Genomic DNA, 20,918 nt, shown 5'->3' on the forward strand with positions numbered 1-20,918 from the left:
ATAATAATAATAATAAATGACATGGTTTGCTCTGAATAATCCAATGCTAAGCAATACTGAAGTTTCTTATGGTTATCAAAAGTTGAGGCACATTTGACAGAAGTTTGTGAACCCCAGAATGGATAGAGCCTTCATGTATTAGTATAGTAAAATAGGCTACAAGGACTTGAAAAGACTGATCTCTGAAGCAGTTCATGCATAACATTGGTGAGGATAGCAAGAAAAGACATATGTAAGCAAATAAAAGGCAAGTATTAAAAAATGAAGCAAAGTACCTAAAAAAACTGCAAAATTATTTTTAGCATATCTGAACAGTTTCTTAACAAGAAAAAAACAGCTTCATATAGGCTACATGCTAAAACCCTATATATGTGCATACAAACTACAATTCAGTGTTACTGATCTGTGAAAATAGTTTAGGTGGCTTCAGTTTTCAGGTAATCACCTACAAACTGCATGTACAACAAAGCTTTTTGGTTCAGCCAAAAATTTCATCAGTCACAGTTTGATAATCTCTAACCCAGTGGGTTTAACTGTCTTACAATTAGAACACCTAAGTGGCTGACTATATGCTTCAATTGTCTTCTTTCACACTGAGTGGTTTGCAGATTAAGCTCTTCTGCCAGTTTGAGATTGCTTATTCTCCAAGTAGACTTCTCAAGTGATGTTAGAGCTTCTGGTGGCGAAAAAGTCACATCACACACACACATACACACACACACACACACACACACACACACACACACACACATCTGTGTGTGTGTGTGTGTGTGTGTGTGTGTGTGTGTGTGTGCGTGTGTGCGTGTGTGTGTGTGTGCGTGTGCGTGTGCATGTGCGTGTGTGTGTGCGTGTGTGTATGTATCTTCTGCCCGTTTTTGTAATCAACATGGTATACAATCAAACTTCAGACCAGCACCTGTATAACATATTGGTTCACTACCTTACCTGGTTAAATTTGCAAAAAACAAACTAGCTTTATGTGACAGAGGGCCAACTACGTCTTGTCCTTCCTACATAAACTTCTGAGGTGTCACAGCCCCTTCCATAAAAGAAAGCTTATAAGCTGATCTTCTTAATATTCCCTATATCACAACAAAGTCAAGTAAATGTTGTTGATCATCTAAATTTTCTCTTTTAGCCAAATGAAAAGTATTTTTTTCACACGTGGCCTGGCTGTACTGAACAACCATCCCCCTCAATCAGAAACATTCCCGAATACACAGTTTTCAAAAAAACTGCTAGAGTTTCCCATCCGCTATAGCCAAATGCAGATCCTTTTTAGACCCTATGTAAAATCATGTTTACCCACTTATTCTGACAGGGCTTAATGCAAGTCTGTGCTCTGCTGATGGAATTAAACCTTATTAGACAGTTTTAAATACTGTTTATGTATATCTTTTTTATTATTACACACATGTATAAAACCTATGAGTGATGCTTTGCATGTGTCTTTTGCTCTGGCTGTAGGTGAAACAGGTACACAGGATCAGTTTACTCATCCAGTTATCAAATAACTGTGTACATATTTATATATACATATATTTTAACTATTACCTGTACAAGTTCATGAATTTTAACTCCATCTTCTTGAATTAATCTGTATCTCTTGGCAATTCTTTCTTCTCTGTCCTCTAGATTTAGTAAAGCCTCCTTCTTGTTATCTTTTCGTGAAAAGAAAGTCTGCTCTGCCCACATCCTCATGATTCTTTGAATCATTTCAGTGTTGTCTTTTGTGCTCTGAACTCTCCTCTCAAGATCGTACACAGTGTTCTTTACTTCTTCAATATAAGGCCAGCAGTTCTGGTCCCTCCATGTGATGGTTTCCTCTGCAGCCCTCAGCTTTTCATCAATGGCTTTCATCTCCACTTCAACTAAAGGGAATTCAACCTCCAGTATGGTGCACTTCAGCTTGTTGTACCACCTAACTATTAGTTCAAGGTTCCCGACATACTGTTTAGGAAAGAGAAAGAAAATACAGGTTTTGTCAAAATGGTTTCCTGCATGGCACCAAAGCATAGTAGACAATACAATTCTTGAAATATATCAACAGTTTGTTTAGGGCTTTTTGTGGATGTGGTAGTTTGACAGTATGCTCAGACAAAAATTTATATGCTTGCCTATGATTCTTAGACATGTATATGAATCATTACACCGATTGGTGATTCCTTAAACACTGATATATATATAGTCTCTAATGCTGAAAAATTCAGTTATGACATTATAAATACCCATACTTCACAATCACAAGTGGTAATGAAACTTAAGTTACTAAACAAACATTACTTGAAGATACTATGCCCTCTTGCCCACTGAATGCACTTGTTCTCAGTATACCATTAACTTGTAAAAATGTTTCTAAGGTCACTAGGTGATGATGCTGTTGAAATGTTTTTGTCCTCCCCATTTGAACACAAAATCATACAAGCAGAGGTGCACTTGATAGATTTGCCACCAGAAATAATGAAAAGCACACCACTATTGAAAAAATACAGACATGGGTCATTCTCACACTCAGCTCCTGCCATAAGGCCCAAAAAAGAGCAGTATTAGAACTAAGGCACTACTTACTGGTGACCCTGTTCAGTACTATGAGAAATATGACAAGAAGATTTCTTTTGTACGCCATGTTGCTTCTGCTTAGTGAGCATCAGGTATTCCCCTAAATTGGATGGGCTGTCATCCAGACTACCTCAAGAATTGCTTGCACCCTTTCCAGCATCCCAGCATTTAGAGCATGTTTCATGTTAAATCCTAGCCCCTCTCCCTTTGGGTGGGAGATGTGTGACCCACATCACTATGGAAGACACTGTGCCTCATCATGCATGCACCTGCTGAGGAAGACTACTGCTTGCATGGGCCAGTGAGCTACACACATGCCCCTCTCCCATGTTAACCCTCAAACATTGCTACCCCTTCCTTCAAAGGTTGATATATAAGACAGTTCCATTCTTCTCTCTCTCACCAAAAGTACATCAGACTTTTTATCAGGCTAAATGTGATGAGATCACAGATGTATACAATAATTGGGACTGGGGCACAATGAAAAATGGATTAACTTTATGGGACTTCTAGGAATCCTATCACAAACTGAGCAGTTATTAGTATCCTTTAAGTATGTCTCCATAGGTAAATCTCAACCAAAGTATACAACTGTACCTCCATGTTGGAAAAGCCCTATAAGGGGGCTGTCCAGAAAAGGCATCATTGGGCAGTATACAAAAAATTACCAATTGCCCTAAATAGAGAGCCAAGATTATAGAGAACTGTAAGAAAAGCAGAATTTGAGTACAGGCTTGTAGTACATACTAGGAATAACAACAAGGCTTTTTACAAGTATGTTTGGGTGTGCTACTGAAGAAATAATCATATTTTACTTAAGGACAGCGATAATGTCATTACTGACACCAGCAAAATAACAGAACTGTTTTCCAAAACATTCTTTGGTGAGTACCAGACTTGTATGTCTCCTCCCAACTTCCCTGAAGTGAAGATGCACCTTGATTGTCCAAAAATAACAGAAGAATAAGTCAAGCAATCCATGTAAAAAAGTTAAAGATGACTCAGCCACAGGCATTGATGAGCTAAATCGATGCTGCAACATCTCCCTTAACTTACTTATCTTCAGCATTCCTTACATGCTGGTTTTGTCTGTAAAGTATGGGAAATAGCTGTAACTGTTCATGTTCACAAGAATAGTGAAGCTAGTCTTCCAAAGAACTACATGCCAGTTAACTTAACTAGTATCTTGTGGAAAGTTTGAATAGGAAACATAGCTATGCCAGCTAATTTACCACTGTCAGTACTTTGGATCAACATGGTTTTCTGCACAGTGAACAAGTACTACTAAGATGATTAACATTTACAGTGAAACAGTTAACTCTACTGATGTTGGAATGCCTGTTTTTGGCCCTAGCTAGCTAGGACTTCAGCTCAGTTCCACAGAATGAAATGCTGCATGTTCAAAGCTAAAGGGTAATACCTATATAACCAAGTCAATAAAAGAGACTGATTTTCTAATCATACATCTACACACAGATTATTGTTGAGAGGTCAGTACTAGGACCATTTTTACAACATTTTTATGCCTTCCTTTGCTTTTATGAAAAGATTTGGGTTAGCAAATTTGCTAATGACTCTAAGCAGCCATGATAACCAACATTAAATACTAATATAATTTATAGAAGCTTTTAGACTCTATTCACAGCTAGTAACCATTTCAATGTTAAAACATTTTTTTTTAATTCTCTATACTGTACTTAGCTATTAACAAAAATATCCATACTCCGTTAATAGCCAGTTATTAGGAGCAGTAAATCATCTCAGGGACATGGGTGTTCTTGTTCATAAAATGTTAAGCTTTATTACCTATGTACAAGCTCTGTGAGGAAATGTCAGTTCACTATAAAAACATATCCCTTGCCTGCTCTTGTGGCACAGTGGGATAAAGCCCTTACTGTGACCTAAATGACCAGTGTTCAATTAGCGGGCACAGCAGCTGAAGGGAGAGGGGTGGGTGTATGGGATTACAGTAGCACATGGCTCACCCATCCGGGGGGAAGGAAGACCATTCGGCTCACAACTTGGGCAACATCTAGAAGGAACTCTAGGTGTTGCAGTCTGCGGAGTCCGAGCCAGAGGGGATGTGCTGCGGCTACATAACAGCATAAATCAGAAGGGTGTCATATGGGAAGCTTGTGTTCTTCTACTACAGAAAACTGGCAACTTAAGCTTCCCTCAGAGCTGCTGCAGAGGCATTACGGGCTCCGTTGCTTTTTTTAAAGCTGTCTTGCTATGTTAAACTCCTTTAACATAGCAAGACACTTTGTAAAAAGCAATGGAGATCTTGCTTTCTCTGTTACTTCCACCCACAGCTCTGATGTACTGCGTAAGCAAACACATGCGCAGCACATCAGAACTGCCGCAGAATACCGGACAGCTGCAGAAGGGCAGCACGGAGGCATTATACAATGCCATTATTTAAGAAAAGTAAATATTTTTTTTCTTAAATAATGTCATTGTATAATAGCAATAACCCACTTCTGGGTGAGGGTAATGCTGGATTTACCCACGGTTGTCTTTGTTTGGCCACTCGGGCTTCACCCTCCTGACCAAACCACACCAACCGTGGGTAAATCCAGCATTACCCACACCCAGGCATAGGTTATTGCTTAATCAATGTGCAAGCCAGCCAGTCGAGTTGCATTAACCTTTTCAAAATAACAACTGAGCTACCCTACTCAAAATAAAAACAGTCGACTCAATCAGTTAAAATAATAGTTTCACTTTAGGGTAGACAAATGTTGCATAATTCTTCAGGGGTAATTTATACATAAACTGTAGCACAATGTGCCAACTGTCCCCACCAGTCTTACCATTAAAAAGTAAAAAACAATAAGAATATAACCAGCCTTCAAGGAAGTTGGGTCAAAGCACATCAACTTATTAATCCATTCTCCCAATCAATAAAAAAATTAGCACAAGACTTTAAATATAGAATATCACAATCCAATTAACCTTCCTAAAGAAAATGTAGGTTAAAATACAACCACGGCAAAGCACATATATTTAATAAACAATAAGCAGTAAACAGAAAAGCGCTTTCGGAGATGCCTCCTTCATCAGATCAATACTGATGTTGTTAGCCTGTATTGATCTGATGAAGGAGGTATCTCCGAACGCGCTTATCTGTTTACTGCTTATTGTTTATTAAATATATGTGCTTTGCCGTGGTTGTCCCATTGTTGTTTCTCAAGTATTTTAACCTGCTTTTTTCTACATTGGGACTGATTTTCTCCTTGTTGCTGTTTGCATACTTCCTAAAGAAAAAGCATCTATCTTCACAACGTTACTCCAAACAGCTCCCCCAATCTCAAGCCAAGATTGTAAACAATAACTTCAAAACATTTAAAGTGTACAAGTTAAAATGTTTTAATTATTTAAACATATACAATAGACATAACTAACTAATCCTGTTTCCAGAAGTAAAAATACCATACCATACATAAAAATCTAGTCTAGTCTAGTTAAACAAAAATATAAAATCTCAGGTCCATAAAATAAAAACAATGAATAGACCCATATGATCCCAGTATGAGCATAGCCGGCCTTAGGCATAGGCCAACTAGGCGGCTGCCTAGGGCGCTGCTCTAGCAGGGGCACTTTTCCAGTATGTATTTAATGTAGTTAGACCAGGATGGGGGCACCGGGTGGTGTAGTGGGGGGCGCCGTGGAGCCCTTTTGCCTAGCGTACCAATTGACCTAAGGCCGCTCCTGAGTATGAGCAATGACATAGGAAATGGAAAGACCAGGAAGGCGATGATGGGAATGAATGTCTGATTGCTACAACATAAGTGGAGGCTTGTAAGACATAAGAAAAAGCCAAAAATGCGATAAAGCCTTATGCATCAGAATCCAGTAATGTTAGCTCTCATTAACATACGAGTGGCAGCAAAAATGTGCACAGGGAAAGTGCAGGAGATCTCAAACATAAGAATTATCTAAACACAATTCAGTCTTAAGAATATCTAGCTTAAACATGCCCCTTTCACTAAATGACCTGCAAATATCCAGAGGGAAATCCATAAAAGGGGTGATGATTTAGTATGCGACTTTCTTGCCTGTCTTTACTGTACAGAATGATGGCGCCAGGACAGCAACCTAATTGACCAGGGTTCAATTAGCAGCCCCAGCACTGGAGAGGCAAGAGGGGTTTGTACACAGTTAAAGGCACACTGAGTGATGAGATTCCCCTGGAGATTGCTCATGCTGAGAAGGGAGGAGCACGGTTGTTTAAAGGAATTCCCCCCTTCCAGAAGTAAAGGGCCAACTCCTATGGAGAGCCAATTGCACACTCCTCTTTTATGCCTCACTAGTTCTAATTAAAGTCTGGAAAAAAGGTGAAAAAAATCTTCAAACCATCTCTGATGAACATCCTGGTCAACTCTCTCTCCAGTAATGTGGAACAAATAGGTTGAATGAGCAAGGAGGAGACTTTTTATCCAAAAGCAGCGAGGGCAATGAGAGGCAAAAAGGTACATTTTGCACTCATTTTGCTTATTTGGATATAAGGTGCTGTTATAATACACCATCAATACGAAAATCCCTGAAATCATGCCAGTCTTGTTTCTTTTCTTTTCTAAAGATCCTGCTTCCTGTTCTTTTATCTTTTATAATGGTCAGTACTTTAAATACAGATGGTTTAAACTTTCACTTCAATTTTCTTCACTTCCTTTTTTGACAGCCAACATAATTAAACTTAATAAGGCCCTACTTTGTGTAGGAAATTCAGCTCCTAGGTCCCATCTCAAAAAATTATATCCTTAAATTGTGCTATTTGCTCACCCAATATTTCTGACAGAGTACTCTGCAGGGAATTTTTAAAATCTGGCAACTCATAACACTTCCAAAACACGTTCCCAGTTATCTCTTTCCTCCCCATAACACTGCCATTTGCTATCAGCCTGAAGCTAAACTTCATTGAAGTCTGCTTGGGGTATAAAAATGCCTGTGCAAACAATTCAAAGCAAAGCCCTTTGCATACTTGGGAGCTATGCATATTTCCTTCCATTGTTCTCTTGTAAACTGCTTTTTCAGTGTATTCTCACAATCATTTTTAACCTCCTCTGACTGATTGTTATAGTTATCATGTGATATTCTATATGCCCTTTCAGAGCAGGTCTTTCACTTATAATTCCCCCTATCCCTTTCTCTTTGCCTGAACTGATAGCAATCCCTGGTAGGGAAGTTACTCTCTAGCCTGCAGTCCAAATTTCTTCATGGCCTCATCCTATTTTATTACCTTTCCTTTCTACTTATGTACTCCCAATATATTGGTTCCTTTGCAACTTTTCAACAGTAAATTCCAGCCCCCTCTTGCCTTTTTTCTATATCCTTACTTGTAGTCATCCCTATTGGCAAAAATCTCCCTTCTCCCTCTCATGTTAGCTTAGTTGTTAGAACGTTTTCTCTTACTTTATGAATATAACATTCCCTATGGTTATTATGATTCTCCTTAAGGGTTTAAATCCAAAAAGCTGTTTACCTGTTCCGCTATCTTCTCTTCTGTTTCTATTCTCAGCTTCTTTCTGATATCTCCAGTTTGCTGCCATTACCACCGTCATATCTGTGCTTAGTATCATCCCATCTACCCTCAGTTTTGCCTTCCATTCTCTTATTGTTTCCTGAAGTTCTAGCTCAGAGTCAGTCTGTAATGCTACATTGTCTGCATACAGCAATTTTGTTGATCTGTCCCCTCCGACCTGTTTACTAATGTAGTCCATCACCAACAGCAGTGGGCTCAGAGTTGAACCCTGGTGTACACCCACTCCCTCTGGGAACCCCTCTGTGAGGTCAAGCACTGTTTGTCCTTGAGTCACTGGGTCCTTGTACATAGCCTGCTCTAATTTTACCAATGTTTCTGGAACTTCAAACCACCGCAATACTGCCCAGATCAGCTTCTTGGGACCTTGTCATATGCTTTCTCCCATTCTAGGAATGCACAGCTAGATTCTCTCCTCATCTCTAGTTCTTCTCAACTATCTGTCTCACTGAAAACATCAGGTCAGTTGTGCTGCATCCTTATCTGAATCTCAAACTGCTCATTTCCCATTTTCTCAGGTAATCCGAAATCAGCTTGCTATATTGGAAGGATCAAGTTATGCCATTTAACTTTTGCCACCACCACCCCCCCCCCCCCAGATAAAGTCCTTCAACTCTAATTATTGTCCACAACTTCTTCGCTGATATATAAAATTAAAAGGACTAAATACATTCTCACTGCTTGTATTTTCCTATCCATATCCATAAAAAATAACCTCCTTGGTCTCTTCCCACAGATACTTAGCTGCCAAAACAGAAGCCTTTTTAATCCATACTCCTAAATACTTTATCTTACTGTGTCCCTATTAATATGGGTATTGCTGAATCAATTTGTGTGTGGGAACATAATTTACGGCTATAGACTTTGTTTTGTCTTCATTAATGTTATATCCCAAAAAGACTTGAAATGGATTTAAAGAGTTCCACAACACTGAGATGATCTTTTCTGGATTTATCAGGTACAAAATAATATCTGCAAATAAAACCAACTTTTCTTGGTTACCATACCAATTATATCCTTGCATTTTGAGTCCCTTTTTTCTTTAAAAAACCAAAAGCACAAAAAATTGTCTAAGCAGCCAGAAAAGGACCAACTGGTAGTAAAAGTAATCCAATAGAAGAAAAAAACAAAGGTACAACCATCAATTGTATTATTCAAATCTTTCAAGTCAATAGTCTCTTCTTCAGTGTTAATTCCAACTTTTCTTGATTACCATACCAATTATATCCTTGCATTTCTGAGTCACTTTTTTCTTTGTCGATAACTCTAAATATAAAGAAAATTACAAAAAGGAAAGAGGGCACCCCTGCCTGGTTTTTCTGGTCAAACACAACTTATCAAAGAGGAAACCTCTCACTTTAATTATTGCTTCTGGCACTTCATAAATCCTCCTATTGACCTTTATTATTGTATTAGAGAATGCAAATGCTTCGAATGCCCTAAACACAAAATCCAGACTTATTCTATCAAATGCTTTCTCAGCATCAAGACCCAACTGCCTCATGTACACAGACAACCCTCTCCTCCTACCACCCAACACTACAACCTGTGAGAGATGCACTTACACAGCCAAACTGGAAGCAAAGCTCTCTCCACCCAAGAATGCGCTAGACAGTCAAGAGGAGAAGGTTAACACCCACACTACACATCAACAACACATAAATCTTCTAAACCCACACCCACACATAGCAACATTAAATCCACATATGCAGAGGCCCTTAACTGTAACCTGCCCAAGCAATAAGGACCTCCGAAGCTGAAATGCAAACAAACACCAATCACAACCAAAGTGTCACATAGCTCACAACACCAGTGTGCCACCCAGCAACAGCCCCTAAGGCAAGACAACATACCTAACACTTTAGTCATAGGTGACTCTATAGTCAGGCACACTGATGTCCCACTCACCAGGCTGAACAAGGAGAAAATTACAGTCAGCTGCCTGTCGGGTGCCAGGATCTGCCACATAATGCATGCACTCAAGTCACTCCACAACAAGTACAAATACTACTCTGTCATTGTCCATGTTGGAGTGAATGACTTGAAATGTACCTCCCTGGACTACATGAAAAGAGACATTTTCGGCCACCAAACCAGGACCAAAACACTAAAGGAGTGTCCCTATTTACCAAGGATATTCATACCACCAGGCTAGTTGCCCAACACAATGCGTCTGAAATTCTCCAGGTGCAACTAACACTACGTAAGACTGCAATCCAAATTGTAGCTTGCTACAGATCCCACACCATGCCTCAAGATTCTCACTACACCTTTTTAAACATACTGGAAAATATTAAGATACAACCAAACACCCTAATACTGGGTGATTTTAACTACCCTGCCATTAACTGGGAAAACTACTCGTGTACCAACACCTTTGCCCAACGGTTCTTGGAATTCATAAATTCCAATGCCCTGGATCAACTAATCCATAGTCCCACGAGGGGCTCCAATATCCTAGACCTGGTAATTACCAACATGGGAAATCGATGCTCCACACCTAAGGTCACCCCCTCGTTGGTCAAGTCTGACCATAGGCTAATCACCCTTAACATCCACATCCCACCCTAATCCCCCAGTAAGGAAACCTCCATAAAAAACTTCTCCAAAGCCAACTTCATGCTGCTCAAGTCAGAAGTGACAAACTTCATAACACCCACGCAGACGGGAACTGAAAGTTCAACTGCTGAATCCTACACCAAGGCACTGTACGAGCACATCCACTCATGCATGAATCATGCCATCCCAAATAGAACCAAGATGCTCTTCTCCAAAAAAAGGAAGCCAATCTGGTGGTCCCCTGCCATATACAAACTTTACAATAAAAGGAAGAAACTGTTGCAGAAAAGAGGAAAATTCCAGGATGCAAAAAACTCCCTTACCAGCCTCAGTAAGAAGCTGAGAGCCCTCATAAAATCCTCCAAAGCTAGTTATGAAAAAAAATTTCCAAAGATTGCAAAGACAACCACAAGGCATTCTATAACTATGTCAAAAATCTAAATGGCAATGCTCAGATCTGCTCTGAGCTACAACAGAATGGCATTAAATATACTGATCTCAAGGATATTGCCAATATCCTGGCAGACCAACTCAGTGCCAACTTCACCCTCCTCTCACCCCCTAAAAGGCCCATCCCAATACCAGAAGATTGCCAAATTCCGGTAATAATGGCCACACAGTTAAAAAAACGCACTCTCCAAAGCTAAGAATACAGCATCCATGGGACCAGATGGCATCCCGGGCTGTGTATTACATGAACTTACAAAATGAACTGGCACCTCACCTAAGTGTCATGTTCAATCATAGCTTCACCTCAGGCTTCGTGCCCACTGAGTGGCACACAGCTACAGTTATCCAACTCCACAAGGGGGGATCCACCTTGGATCCTAGGAACTACCACCCCATCAGTCTGACGAGCCTGATCTGCAAGGCCATGGAACGTATTATCATGCAACTTATAAACAAAGATATTAGCAACCTTCAAACACTGGACCCCACCCAGTTTGGGTTTGTAAAGGGCCGATCTTGTCTCCTGAACCTGATTGACTTCTTTGAATCAGTCTCCAGAGCCGTGGACAAGGGTAAGGCGGTCCACACAGCCTATCTGGACATTGCCAAGGCCTTTGACACCATCCTCCACTCTGGAATCTTTAAGAAACTTACTAAGCTGGGCATTAATCCCTACGTCACTTGATGGGTTGCCAACTAGCTTACTGACAGAACCCACACTGTAAAAGTAGCCGATTCTAAATCCAGCTCCAGACAAGTGACAAGTGGAGTATCTCAGGGTTCAGTCCTGGGACCGCTCTTGTTTGGCATCTACTTCTCTGAAGTACAGGCCAACACTAAGGGACTCTGGCTAACAAAGTTTGCAGATGACTGCAAACTGGGAGCCATTATTGAATCCCTAAATGATATGGATACTCTACAAAAGGGCCTTAAAGAAACAGATGCTTGGTGCCACAGCCATGGGATCAAGCTCAATGCCAAGAAATGTATTGTTATCCCCTTTGAGAAAAAACATGTACCCATGAATTACCACACAGGTGGCAGTACATTAAACACTGAAAGTGTGATAAGAGACTTTGGGACACAGGTGGACAGTGGTCTCACCTTCGATAAGCACATTGCCACAACAGTCAAGAAATCCTTCTATGTGGCACACCTCATCACTAAGGGCTTTTCATCCAAAAAAAAAGGAGGTCATTGTCCCACTGTACTCATCCCTCATTAGACCCATTATAGAATACAACGCTCCGTTTGGTATGTACCTCTCAAGACATCTGCAACAACTGGAAAGGCCACAGAAATACCTCACTAAAAGAATCACAGGCCTAAAACAGATGTCCTACGCTGACTGCCTTAAACAACTCCAGCTATACTCTGTTGCATATTGTCTACTCAGAGAAGATCTCTGCTTAACATACAAGGCCATGTCAAAACCAGAGCTGTTGGACATGCTACACTTAAAGAAATCCCAATCCTTCAGAGCCACATGCTCCAGGGATCTAAACCTTGTCATCACAATAAACAAAACATGCTGGAGGGATAGGTTTCTGACCCAGAGACTCCCCAGACTCTGGAATAGACTGCCCATACATGTCAAGCAGAGCGCCTCTTTGGCCCTCTTCAAAATGAACCTGGACGATTGGATGGGAGAAAGGAAATTCACCCCGGGGATCACGTCAGTTGCCCTGCTAGACAGGGGTCCAGGCAAGTAAATAGTGTGGGAAGAAACAGCCAGGGAATTGTTATGGCTAGGCTTGTATAGGCCCTAGGGCCGATAGCCTAGTACCAACCTATGAACCTATGAACCACATCAATATTTACTTCTATTATGCTTCCTTCTGGATCATCATTGTTCTGTTAATGTTGACAAATGTTTGCATTCCCTCTATAAAACCACAATGATCCATATCTATCAATTGTGGCAACATCTTTGTCATTCTTTTAGCTAATATAGACAAACACTTAACAGTCATAATTTAAAATTGAAATGGGCCTGTATGAAGCTGAGTCTGTTGGGTCTCTATAATCCTCAAGTAACACAGACACTACAGCTTTCTTCCAAGATGTTGGTGCTTCCCCTCCTTTTAAAATACTGCTAAACAAAATATTTCAGATCTCTATCACTTTCTTCCCTCCATCTATTCCTGGACAATTTCCTGAAGCTTGATTATACATTACCATTTGTATTTCTCCCCCTCCAATCTTAACTGTTAGTTGTTTAGCCTCACCTACCTCTCACAATGGCATAATTAGGTCTGCCATAAGTACTTCCATTTGTTCCCTTTCTTGATTTTCACATTTCTCAGCTTTATACAAATTTTCTAAACATTTTCAAAATACCTGTAAAACCTCTACAGAATCTAAGGTTATTTTTCTCATTACAGGCTCCCTAAGTTTAGCAACAACCCTTTCTACTTTCTGCTGCCAAAGCCATTGTGCTAAAACTTTTTGTGCTCTGGGGTCACTATCAAAAATAGTTACTTAACAGCAAGTTTCTGAACTCATGTATATCATCAAGATAATCCTTTATTTTCTCTTTAGCACTCTGCATTTGCACTTCCTCTTGTTCTATGAGATCCCCCAGTTCTGCAAAACTAACCTTTGTCAGCCAGTCTATGTAATTCCTACTATTTCTTAACCATGTATTTCCCTTTTATTTTTATCCTGTTTATAAAATCCATTTACATTTTATCTCACTCTCTAGACTATAACTTCTGAAGATATTTCAATCTTGCCTAATAACTCTCAAATAATTTCCACTACCCATTCCTTAATTTCTTTTCTTTTTAACAAGTAGGTAGGAAAGTGCCAAATGTCTCACATTTACTTCATTAAACCTGCATTTTTATCTTAGTTTTTATTGGCACATGATCTGAAATAGTTAGTGGATGTGTGTCAAAGTCTTCAATTAAATACAAATGTTCCAGTGAAAATATAATTTCTATCTAGTCTAGCCTAAGTATTTTACCTTGGGGAATAATATGCAAACTCTGTCGGAGTTCCTACTATTGAATTCACATCTTCCATACCAAATATTTTCATAAATTTCTTCACGTATCTACCCTCTTTTGTTAAATTTCCCTTTTCATGTCCCCGCTACATCCTCAGTATTGCAAATCAAGTTCCAGTCTCCATCTATAAGTAATATTCCCTGCTGAAAACTGATTTTTCCCCCAAATTTCTTAAGCTCAAGAAAAGCAGTTTTTGGAGGAATGTACATATATGTCAGTGCTATCCTCTTCCCTTGTCAAATAGCCCCTTAGTATCACACACCTACCATTGCCTTTTTTCCTCTTCTAACACTGTTGGAGCCCCTCTAACAGTTGGTATAATTACTCCCCTTTTCCTTTGTCCCTGACATTCCTGCTGAATATTAATTCTGAAATCCTTTCTTTGTCAAATTCATATGCTAATTTCTTTTCAAATGAGTCTCCTGCAGCATTGCTATTTGCACTCTTTCTTAATATAGTTCAGTACTCTTTCCTTTTTGTCAATACCTGTAAGGCCATTTACATTCCAGGACAATATGGATAGCGTAGCCATCATGATACAAAGACATGACAGTTTTTTGGAATGTGTATTTCCAACTTTTGTGTTACATGCACATACTAATGTCTGATAGGCTGATGTTTTATGCAGTTGTTTCTTGTCATCTCCCATTGAACCTATGTCACATTTTTCAAGACTTTGTTTTATTGAAAACCCTCACACAAAAAGGCAAATACATTTTGAAAACACCAACATCCCATATTAACTTAGAACAAATACACAAAACTATGTACATCTTCAAAAAATGAAGTTTAACCCTCTCAAATTGACAGCTGCACCCCTAGCCATTACCTAACCTAAAATTAAGGTTACCCATGCTGAAGTGCATGTAACAACCTATATTCCCACATAAATGAATTGTTGTCTGTTCTTTGCTTATCTGTATTCCCCTCTCTGATGTAAAAAAACAGCTTGTATTCTTTCAGAAAACAATAACTTTTAGCCCTAACAAAAAGTATGCTGGCTATCTATGAATGTAACTAAACTGTACATTGTTCTATTAAATGCATTAAAGTATTAAGGCTGCTAGGGAGGCTGCCATCTCTTATACTCTTCCCATAATTTCAGACTTTATTTTTCACTGAACTGCTTGCCACTATACCTGTAAATTTTACATTTCCCTCAGCAAAGAATGCTCAGAACTCTCATGATTAATTGCTTGCACCTACAGACAGCTCATCTTCATGGAAAGTACTCAACAATGAATCTATGCAAATTTGACTCAGAACACAATGTACAGCTGCCTTCAACTGCAGACTTCTTGACTCCCACTTAACATTTGGTAATATCACTGCAGATGTAAGAAACTATGCATTTTGACAACCTTCATCATTTTACCTTATTTTTAAATTCTACTTGCTTACAAAACACTTGTTTATAGCTTACACCAATGGTTTTATTCTAGACATTACTACTTGTAAAAATAAGAGAAAGTATCTTTATGCTACTCCAGCATGTTAACATTAAACTTGTTTTTGTCAAGCTTTTCTTCTCTTGTACGGTAAGGACAATATTTCTTACAACTAAAAAGTATTTGTTAACTTTAATACCTTTAACAAATACAACAGTCAGTGAAAAGATAGCCACATTTAAAATACCCCTGACTATGCACTACACAAAATTGCTTTACTATATATAAATTAAAGTTATGTACTCAACATAACTATGCATCTGTGTTGTCTGTTATCATTCCTCCTCAACTACTGGGTCTCGGATACGACTTGGCCACATTTACAAGACTCTAGGATCCAACCTTTGAGCTCCTCCCTCTACTCATAATGCCCCATTTAACCTGCTACATCTCAGATTGAGTTTGATGCCTTATAAGATGTAGGAGTAATTAATACTATGTGTTATCAAAGTAAGAATAGTAGCAGCAGAACTGGGGCTCAAACCACTACAGAAGTTGCACAATAACCACAAGATCACTCTAGGAGAGAATAGGAAGGGGGAAGGAGGATCAGGAGTTGAAGAAGAATGAAACTGGGCAACACAGATGCATAGTTATTGTGCATAACTTTAATATCTGATGTCCTTTTCATTCATTTCTCAGCTACAAGAACCTTGGGTAGCCCTCATGGAATGATATTCTGGAGTACTGGAGAGCCAAAGGCAGATCTGTGTCTGGAAGTCAAATCTAATTTGTAATAAGCAATAAAGGTAAGAGCATTAGACCTAGTAGCATGTTATCAACAGAAGTCCTAGACCAAAAGGCGGAAGAGGTAGCCATGGACCTTGTGTAATGTGCTTTAGGAGGCCTTGCTGATTGCAGACAAAGGAAATGCAATCAGTAAGCCATTTGGCCAGGGCAGTTTTAGAAACGGGTCAGCCCAATTTGTCTGGAGAGAAGGAGACAAAATTATTCTGAGTTCCTGAAATCTTTTATTCTGTGGAGATAGAAACATAACTGCCTATGTATATCCAAAAGATGGAGCATGTATTCTCCTTTGCCAGTAAAAGTTGGGAAAGAAAACAGGAAAATTAATGGCTTGATTAACATTTGTTTCTGAGGCTACTTTAGAGAAAAAAGATGTACTGGTCCATAAGGCAACCCTGTCATTGTTAAAAATAAGATAAGGAGATTTGGAAGAAACAGCTTGGAGTTCAGAAACTTGTCTTGCAGATGTAGTAGCTACTAGAAAAGCTGTTTTCCAGGATAAAATTTTAAATCAGACTTAGCTGATGGTTCAAAGGGTTTCCGAGTTAACCCTTACAGCATGACTATCCCTAAATCTCATGAGGGTGATGAGGGTCACTGGGGGCCTAATCAATAAAGAGCCTTTTAGAAAAGCCTTGTACAACTTTGAAGAAGCTAATTAAGCATTTTCTCCTGAGTGAAAATTAAATATGGCTGCCAACTGCACTTTGATAGCAGAAAAACTAGCTTCTTCTTGAAAAATAGATGCTAAAATTTCTAGGACCACAGAGATAGGAGCAGGGAAGGGGTCCAATTCCCACTGTAGAGCCCAAATAGAGAATATTTTTCATTTGCCTTTGTAAATCTTCCTTGTAGAAACTTTTTGGGAAGATAGACGTTACTGTCAGATTGGGGAGGAAAGCCTGGGTTGTCTAGCTATCTGTGGAACTGGAGAAACCGAGCTGTCAACTCGAGGCCTGGAATTTCCACATGATCCACCTTGGAGGGGTGAGAAAATAGATCTTGAGTGGGGCCCAGCATCCATGGTGGATAATAAAGGTTTGTTAATGCACAAAAAACACAGACATATTCTGAGTTTGCATCACAACTGTTCCAAAAGGAAGAAAGTCTTAGAAGGCCTTCAATGCTAGGAGGGCCACGCTCATCTCTAGGACATTGATATGCGAATTGGTCTCTTCTGGAGACCATGTGCCTTGGGCCATCTGTTTCAAGAAATGTCCTGTCCTCCCCCCAGTTGGGAGGCATCCGTGGTTACCATGGCTATGGGTGGGTGGAAGTACATACAGGCGGCCTTGGAAAACTTCATCCATCTATATCCACCAATGTACATAGTCTTTGCATGCTCAAGTTAGTTTTATTGGAAGGCACAAGGGATGATGAAGAACTGACCACTGAACAGCTAGTGTCCACTGAAGAATGCACATATAAAACTAGACCTTAGGAACTAAGATTATGGCAGCTGACACTGAAAAATAAGTCTGAGTGGGGAAGAAGGATGTGCAATAATTTGCTCCACCTGGCACCTAATTATTCTTACATGGTGTGGTGGAAGAGAGGCTGACACACTATGTTCAACTGGGCACCTATGAACTCCAGACTCTGAACAGGTTGAAGATGAGATTTGCAGATGCTGACTGCAATGCTTACTGATTCACATAACTGGAGCGAGTAGTCCCTGGATTTCTCTAGCAGCTGCTTGGTTGGGGCAGTAAGGAGCCAGTCATCTAGGTATGGAAAATCTCGGAATCCCAGAAGTCTCAAGTGAGCTGCTACCACTGACATACATTTGGTAAACACCCTGAGGGTTGTGGTGCGACCAAAGGGCAGACCTCTGAACTAATAGTGACTGTCCTCTAGCTGAAAGTGCAGAAATCTTTGAGATAGTCTGTTCATATTGATGTGATAGTATGCATCCTGCAGATTGATGGAGCACATCTAATCTTCCTTCTGTACAAATGGCAGAATGGACTGAACCATAACCACTCAGAACTTTGACTTCTTCACAAATTGATTTAGTTTGCTTAAATCCAGAACTGGTCTCAAGTCCCTGGTTTTCTAAAACAAATCTTGAGTAAGTTCCAAATCTTTTCTGCTCTGGTGGGACCTCCTTGATGACTCCTGAACATTCAAATTTCTTGAGCTGCTGCTTCCCTCTAACTAGGCAGGGCATTGGGGAGCCTTTTTCTTTTTGTTGGGGGAATCTGGAAAAATGGTATATAATAACCTCTGGAAATGATTTTTAGCATTCAAGAATCATTTATTAATGCCCAGGCATCTAGGTGCACAGATAAGCACTCCCCAAATGCCTCCAGAGGTGAGCAGTTGGGCATCTTTTCAGGAGCGCTGGAAGGGTTTATGCGAAAAAGAATCTCAGAGACCCTGGTTTTGTGGGCCTCCTCTGTCGCAAGAATGGCCTCTTCCATTTGAATTCCCCCCTTACCTCTGAGGGACTTATCCCCAAGTGAATCCTGAAAAGGATGCTGACACTTATGGAACCACATTTTCTTGCCTCCTCTTTGATTCCTGGAAAAGGATCATTGTGGAGTAGAAAAGCATATTGCTATGGCAGACCTTCTTGTTCACTCCAGGAAAGGATTTCCTTTACAGTACAGCCAAACAAAGATGTTACATCAAAAGCAGCAATGATGCAAGAAGACTTAAAGGTCTCTGCAGTGTTGCATAGGTGCATCCAAGAATGTCTCCTAATGCCTATGGCCTGAACCAACTGCTCATAAGGTACCCTCCAGAGCATGGTAAATTAGCCTCAAAGACACATTAGTGATGGATGCAAGAATGACCAGAAATCTTCTTGTAGTTTTCCATTTCCATGAACATGGACTCAGAGAGAGATTTGGAATGTTCCTTAGTCAAATCTCGATGCAATCTTGTGAAATGTATAATTCAGAGACCATAAGTCAAATATCTCTGAAGCAAAAACATGCTTTCTGACTCTGTCCAATGTCCTAGACTCTGTTAGGGGTTGATGGACAATGTAGGTCTGCTCAGCCAGCTACTTCTTTGTGGCTGCCACCACAACCAAAGCATCAAAACAGCCTCCCTTGTTCCAGTGTGGCCTATCTTTAGGTGGCACAAGAAATTTATCAGGGCAATGGGGAATGGGTTCCTTCCATACCTAGCAAGAGAATAGCTCTATAAGCTCATCTGCTGGGAGATCACCCAAGACATAGATGGGCCATTCCCAAAACCTTCCAGAAAGACTGACTCCTCTTGGGATGGGGCATCAGAGTACCATCCATCCTTTTTTCTGAGAATCTCTAAGATGTCTCCAAAGGAAACGTCATCCAGTGGAGATGTGAGGACCCCTCCCCTTCATCAAATTCAGTGTCTTTGGAGACAGACTCCTGGGGGGTAATCTGTGTTTCCCCTTACATATTCTCTTTTGGGGAACCTCCTCAGTGGGATGATCGTAAAGGCATCTTAAGAGAGAGGAAAGTTCTCAATAGGGAGTGTCTGGACACTTGATGGGGCCGGCTGTCCTCATGGAATAGGCCTGAGAGGATCAGAACTCAGACCTGAAGGAGGTATGGCCATAAGATCTAAAAAAAATACAGCAGCCAAATCTCTTGGATGAGAGAAAACTCACTCCACTACCTTGAAGGCTGAAGGACTGGAAGGCACTGTAGTTGATCACACCAGAGCTGAAGCTGCCAATACTATCACTCCATGACCCTGCTTGGACCAGTGTTACGAAGGTTGAGTCAGACCCAAGCTGAACAACACCAAAGCTCCAAGAGGCAGGGATAGCTCCAACATCATTAGAGTGGAACATAGCCCACAGGACCCAGAGCTGACACTTTGGCTCAGAGACTCATTCTGGTCCAAAGGAATCACAACTGAAAAAGTCAGGGAAGCAGCTGGAGTCAAAGATTTATCTGTCTTCGGATCCAACATTGACACTCTCAGGTCTCTTATATCCCTATATATAGGCTCTTAAACAATGGGTCAGATCAGAGAAGGAGAGATCACTGCATGAGAAGTGGAAGGAAGGCTCACAGATCTGATTAGAGATGGAGCCGAGATAACCACTATCTGAATCTGAGCTCTGAGGAATTTCCTTATTATCCTATCCACTTTGGCTTCTGAAAGGCTCCTGGTGGACCTGATGGAAGAAGTGGTGGACTAGGGCCTAGACTGTCTCCTCATTGTCCCCTGAAGGAAAGGGGAATGGAGCCGAGGAGAAGCAGGTTCTACAGTGAACCGTTGGGACCAGGTTCTTGCAGATTTTTTATGAACAGTTGTCAGATCTGAGGATGTGGGATCAGACTGCTTCTGTTTTGTATCTCAGGCGGTCAGATCAGATTCCTTTTGAATCTTCTGAGGAGGCTCCAAAGATGCAGTCATCTTTGGAGATTGGAGATTGGGTTGGAGACTGCTTATATGAATTTTTCACCTCAAGGCTTTGGATGATTTTGTCGGGGTTTGAGCTCCTGATGCAGAGGAAGAAGGTGGCAGCAACCCTTTAAAACGATCTTATTTCTATGATAACTAATGGCCCTGGAATTAACGGCTGTGAAAATGGAGCAGCCTGTGTTGAGATGAGAAGTTCAGAGGCAGTAGATACACTCCATTTGGGTAACAATGTTA

General features: G+C 40.3%; 1 protein-coding gene across 1 annotated transcript in view; it reads right to left on the reverse strand.

The window, feature by feature from the left end:
* DNAH11 (dynein axonemal heavy chain 11) overlaps positions 1–20,918 on the reverse strand; it is a 4,606,558-nt gene that overhangs the window by 3,994,971 nt on the left and 590,669 nt on the right. Inside the window, exon 14 of the mRNA XM_044065542.1 lies at positions 1,555–1,950. Within this exon, the coding sequence (XP_043921477.1) occupies positions 1,555–1,950 (396 nt within the window). The remainder of the gene's footprint in view (positions 1–1,554; positions 1,951–20,918) is intronic.

The sequence above is a fragment of the Protopterus annectens genome, chromosome 3.part0, assembly GCF_019279795.1.
Source record: "Protopterus annectens isolate FY-2018-M chromosome 3.part0, PAN1.0, whole genome shotgun sequence".
NCBI classification, from domain to species: domain Eukaryota; kingdom Metazoa; phylum Chordata; order Ceratodontiformes; family Protopteridae; genus Protopterus; species Protopterus annectens.